The sequence below is a fragment of the Eriocheir sinensis genome, chromosome 19 (genome assembly GCF_024679095.1).
Source record: "Eriocheir sinensis breed Jianghai 21 chromosome 19, ASM2467909v1, whole genome shotgun sequence".
Taxonomy (NCBI): domain Eukaryota; kingdom Metazoa; phylum Arthropoda; class Malacostraca; order Decapoda; family Varunidae; genus Eriocheir; species Eriocheir sinensis.
Window position 1 is genome coordinate 16172511 of NC_066527.1, and position 5615 is coordinate 16178125.

A 5615-nucleotide genomic window follows, 5' to 3' on the forward strand; every position below is an offset into this window, starting at 1 on the left:
TGTTCAGGTGTGTGGGTGTTAATCTTTGTACCTGTATGTGTGTATTTATCTACCTGTGTATGTATGTATGTATGTTATCTACCTGTGTGTTTACCTGTGTGTGCGTTCTTCAGGTGTGTGGGTGTTAATCTGTCTACCTGTATGTGTGTATTTATCTACCTGTGTATGTATGTATGTTATCTACCTGTGTGTTTACCTGTGTGGGTGTTAATCTGTCTACCTGTATGTGTGTATTTATCTACCTGTGTATGTATGTATGTATGTTATCTACCTGTGTGTTTACCTGTGTGTGCGTTCTTCAGGTGTGTGGGTGTTAATCTGTCTACCTGTATGTGTGTATTAATCTACCTGTGTATGTATGTATGTATGTTATCTACCTGTGTGTTTACCTGTGTGTGCGTTCTTCAGGTGTTCTTCCTCTCCCCAGGTATGAGAACGGCGAGATGGAACACTGTCTCGAATTGTGGAACAGAGACGGGAAGGGACTCAAGTGGAACGACAGCCCTTGCTCCTTCGAGACTTACTTCATCTGCGAGGTGGAGTAATGGATCGTGGTGGAAGTGGTGTGTGTGTTAGTGTGTGTGTGTCTGTCTGTTTCTCTGTTTTTTTTCTGTTTAACTCTTTGTATTTGGGGTAACTTTTTGTCTCTTATTTCTGTTTGTTTTTTTATCTCTGTTTTGTTTGTTTTTCTCTTTTCTTGCTTTCTTTCTTTGTGTAAATCTATGTAAATCTGTGTCTGTTTGTCTGTCTGTCTCTGTATCTCTGTCTCTCCGTCTCTCTCTCTCTCTCTCTCTCTCTCTCTCTCTCTCTCTCTCTCTCTCTCTCTTCTAATACTCTTTTTTTTTACTCCTTCACATATTTTTTCTCAATCTTATTTTTCTTTTCTAATTGTTTTCCTTATTTTTTACCCATTGCTCCACCGATTTTGTAATACTTTTTGTTTGTTTGTTTATTTGTTTGTTTTACTATTGCACGTCCGTTGATTTTTTTTTTCCTCTTCTCTTTTATTCGCATTTTTTTCTCTCATCTGTATCAACAAAAAAATCACACTCGTTCTTTTTTTCTTCCAGTTTCTTCGTTTGTAATCATTATTTTCTACATTTTCCTTTTATAAGATTTTTCCTTTTTTTTCCTATTCTCTCTCTCTCTCTCTCTCTCTCTCTCTCTCTCTCTCTCTCTCTCTCTCTCTCTCTCTCTCTCTCTCTCTCTCTCTCTCTCTCTGTTTATTATCTCTCTCCCTTTTCCCTTATTCCTTCTCTTTATCCCTATTTTCTTCTTTTTTTTTCTTATTATGTTTGTCTTTCTTTTCCCTCTCCCTTTTTTTCTTTTCTTTTTCTTCTCTGTCTATTTATCTATCTCTATCTATCTATCTGTCTATCTATCTATCTATCTATCTCACCCTAGCATTAGTTCGTTATGTAAATAAGTAAATATTCACGTTTTTTTAAGGTTTTTATTCATAGTTTTTACGAAGTAGCTAAAGAAAAAAAATCTATTGGAATGTATCGTGAAATTTAGTGTTCTGTAATGTATTTTCCTCGTGTAGTGGAAGACCTTATTGTAGTGTACTTTATGACTGTATATTTCTGTATTAATGAATGTATATTGTATTTTGCATTTTCCTGTAGTTTGAAGTTCTTTTTTTTCTGTCTTATTTCCGTCTGTAGTTAGTTGTACTGTGCTGTATTTTTTTATATATATGATTTTGTTGTGTTTCCCGTAATGCAACAACTGAAGATCTTATGAATGTCAGTAACGATGATAATAATAATGATTTAGATAAGAATTTTGTCCCTTTTTTTTGTTTTCCTTTCCCATGATTTATTTTCCTCATTTTTTTTCTTTGGTTTTCACTATTTTCCCTGATATTATTTTCCCTGATTTTTTTTCTTGTTTTTGTTTTCTTTTCCTATGTCTTTTCCTGTTTTTTTCCCAGTTTTTTTTTCTTTTGTAATCCCTTTATTTTCCCTGATTATATTTTCCCTTTTTTGTTTTTCTTTTCCTTTGTTATTTCCTTTTTTATTTGTTTCGGTATTTTGTAGTGTTCCCCTTTTTTTTTCTTTGTTTTTGTTTTGTTATTTTTTTGTTTCCTTTTATTTCTTTTTTTTTTCTTTTTTTTTAAATGCACTCTCTTAGCACGGTGTCTTGTAACTGTGGTAGTGGTGGTTGTAGTAGAAGTAGTAGTAGTAGGCCTAGTAGAAGTAGTAGTAGTAGCAGTAGTAGTAATAGTAGTAGTAGTAGTAGTCATAACCAACGACCACCACTTCCACCACCACCGACAACAACAATAACAACAACAACAACAACAACAACAACAACAGGTAAGTTTCCATTAATTTAAAGGACATATGCTCTCTCTCTCTCTCTCTCTCTCTCTCTCTCTCTCTCTCTCTCTCTCTCTCTCTCTCTCTCTCTCTCTCTCTCTCTCTCTCTCTCTCTCTCTCTCTCTCTCTCTCTCTCTCTCTCTCTCTCTCTGTCTCTCTTCCTTAATCTTTTTGTCTCTCTCTCTCTCTCTCTCTCTCTCTCTCTCTCTCTCTCTCTCAAAATTGTCTTTCCATAATTGGCCTCGCAAAATTGTCCTGAGAAAGTTGTCTTCGGAAAATTCTCCTGGAAAAATTGTCCTCGCAAAATTTTCCTCATAAGATTGTCCTCGCAAAATTGTCATAAAAAAATTGTCCTCGAAAAAATTGTCCTGCTAAAATCGTCCTCGGAGTGGTTACAATTTTAAGTTCGATGGATATTCGCAATCTTTTGGTAACACTTATTTAGGCGTATTTCTGGGCGCGCACACACACACACACACACACACACACACACACACACACACACACATCGGATAAGGCCTTCGTAGAGACTTGCCTCCTGTGCTGTGAAGAAGAAGAAAGAAAAAGAAAGCTAATTCTCAAACGTGTTCTAATACTTTACTTTTCTTCACACTATTTTCCTTCCCTTCATGTTCTTAGTCCTTTGTTTCCTCTCCCTCACATAACAAACACACAGACGGAAGGAGATATCGATGTTCTAATACTTTTTTCCCCTTTACTCCATACTCTGTTTTCCTCCCCTTCATGTTCCTTGTCCTCGCCTCCTCTACTTCACCTAACAAACACACACACAGGGAAATATCGATGAGCTAACACTTCTTCCCCCCTTTCCTTCTTTTTATCCTCTTTATCTTCGTCCCATTTCTCCCCACCATCACCATCCCTCTCCCATTATCCGCCTCTCGCTTCCATTCTTCGCCTCTCCCTCGAAGACCCACGTGATATAGGAAAGACATGAATGATGAACCGCGGCTTTGAAGAGAGGACGTGTTTTTTTTCTGCTTGAGTCTCTGTCCTTCCTGACTAATGAACCGTAGGATTTGAAAGATGAACAGAAGGAGGAAGAGGAGAAGGAGGAGGATGTGGTGATTGTGGTTTGGAAGGAAGAGTTGTGAAAGAGGAGAAGGTTATGGTGGTAGTGGTGGTGATTGTGGTGGGAAAGAAGACTTGTGGAGGAGGAGGAGGAGGAGGTGGTGATTGTGGTGGGGAAAAGAGTTGTAGAGGAGGAGGAAGAGAAGGAGGAGGAGAATACAGTGGTAGTGGTGGTGATTGTGGTGGGAAAGAAGACTTGTGGAGGAGGAGGAGGAAGAGGAAGGTAAGAAATAGCCTTAGGAGGAGATATAATAATAGTAATAATGATAACGAAAATAAGAATAAGAAGAAGAAGAAGAATGATAATAAAAATGGAATAAAAACAACATCAACAACCTTATTTATCTTCAGCGAGAACAAAAAAAAACTAGGGTCGGAAGGAATGAAGCAAAACACTGAAGTAAATAAGAGAAAAAGTTTATTGGAGACCGGAACTTACAAAAAGATCCTTAAGTTTGAGTCTTTATAATTAGGCTCCCTGACGCGCCCATCAACTAATAAGGACGCTGGTAAAATAAAAAAAATAGAAAACTGAGTGTAAAATCAGTAAATCAGTAAATAAGTAAGATAAGTTTTATAAATTAGGTTAAAAAGTAAAATAAGAGAAAATAATAAGTAAAATAAGTAAGAAAAAAAGCAAAATCAATAAAAATAATACGTAAAATAAAAGAAAGTAAAATAAGTAAAAAAGGTAACATTAGTAAAAATAAAAAGTCAAATTAATTAAAAGTAAAAAAAAGTGAAATAAGTAAAAATAATAAATAATCTAAGTAAAAATAATAATTGAAATAAGTAAAAAAGTAATATAAGTAAAATAAGTTAAAGAAATAGTAAAATATGTAAAAATAATAAATTAAATCAGTAAAATAAAACTAAAAATAAATAAAAAGATAAGTAAAATTAGTACATAGAGTAAAATGAACATCAGTAAAAAATTTGAGTTAAAAAAGAAAATGTTCAAAAGACAAGAAACAAAAAAAAAAACGAAACCTCAGAAAAGTAAAAAGATTAAATATTCAACAGACATGAAATTATTAAAAAAAAAAGATCGGTGAAAAGTTAGAAAAGTTAGATATTCAAAGGACGGGAGATAAAAAAAAAGACCGGTGAAAAGTTAGAAAAGTTAGATATTCAAAGGAAGAGAGATTTAAAAAAGACGAGTGAAAAGTTAGAAAAGTTAGATATTCAAAGGACGGGAGATTTAAAAAAGACGAGTGAAAAGTTAGAAAAGTTAGATATTCAAAGGACGGGAGATTTAAAAAAGACGAGTGAAAAGTTAGAAAAGTTAGATATTCAAAGGACGGGAGATTTAAAAAAGACGAGTGAAAAGTTAGAAAAGTTAGATATTCAAAGGACGGGAGATTTAAAAAAGACGAGTGAAAAGTTAGAAAAGTTAGATATTCAAAGGACGGGAGATTTAAAAAAGACGAGTGAAAAGTTAGAAAAGTTAGATATTCAAAGGACGGGAGATTAAAAAAAAAGACATAAGTGAAAAGTAGAAAAGTTAGATATTCAAAGGACGGGAGATTTAAAAAAGACGAGTGAAAAGTTAGAAAAGTTAGATATTCAAAGGACGGGAGATAAAAAAAAGACTAGTGAAAAGTTAGAAAAGTTAGATATTCAAAGGACATGAGATAAAAAAAACATCAGTGAACAGTTAGAAAAGTTAGATATTCAAAGGACATGAGATAAAAAAAAAACATCAGTGAACAGTTAGAAAAGTTAGATATTCAAAGGACATGAGGAAAAAAAAAGACATCAGTGAACAATTAGAAAAGTTAGATATTCAAAGGACATGAGGAAAAAAAAAGACATCAGTGAAAAAAACATCAGTAAAAAAACATCAGTGAAAAAAACATCAGTAAAAAAACATCAGTAAAAAAACATCAGTGAAAAAAACATCAGTGAAAAAACATCAGTGAAAAAAACATCAGTAAAAAAACATCAGTGAAAAAAACATCAGTGAAAAAAACATCAGTAAAAAACATCAGTGAAAAAAACATCAGTAAAAAACATCAGTGAAAAAAACATCAGTGAAGAAAACGTCAGTAAAAAACATCAGTGAAAAAACATCACTAAAAAGTAAAAATTTTAAGAAAAAAAGTTAAATATTCAAATGACAAGAAAAGACAAACAAACAACAATAAAAGTAAAAATGTAAAATAAAAGTTACGCATTCCAAGGACAAGAAATAAGAAG

The 5615-nt window shown here is 33.4% G+C and overlaps 1 protein-coding gene and 1 long non-coding RNA gene across 10 annotated transcripts in view; both read left to right on the forward strand.

Annotated features, from left to right (window-relative positions):
• Nucleotides 1-1218, forward strand: part of LOC127000781 (C-type lectin 37Db-like) — a 73284-nt gene extending 72066 nt beyond the window's left edge. For all 9 annotated transcript variants that reach the window (XM_050864818.1, XM_050864822.1, XM_050864826.1 and 6 more), the window contains one exon: nucleotides 428-1218. In XM_050864818.1, the coding sequence (XP_050720775.1) occupies nucleotides 428-545 (118 nt within the window). In that variant the 3' untranslated portion in view covers nucleotides 546-1218. The remainder of the gene's footprint in view (nucleotides 1-427) is intronic.
• A 2737-nt stretch (nucleotides 1219-3955) lies between these two features.
• On the forward strand, nucleotides 3956-5300 carry LOC127000785 (uncharacterized). The gene is made up of 2 exons (XR_007754516.1): nucleotides 3956-4911; nucleotides 4966-5300. It is a non-coding gene; the product is annotated as an uncharacterized LOC127000785 (long non-coding RNA).
• The last annotated feature ends 315 nt before the right edge of the window (nucleotides 5301-5615 follow it).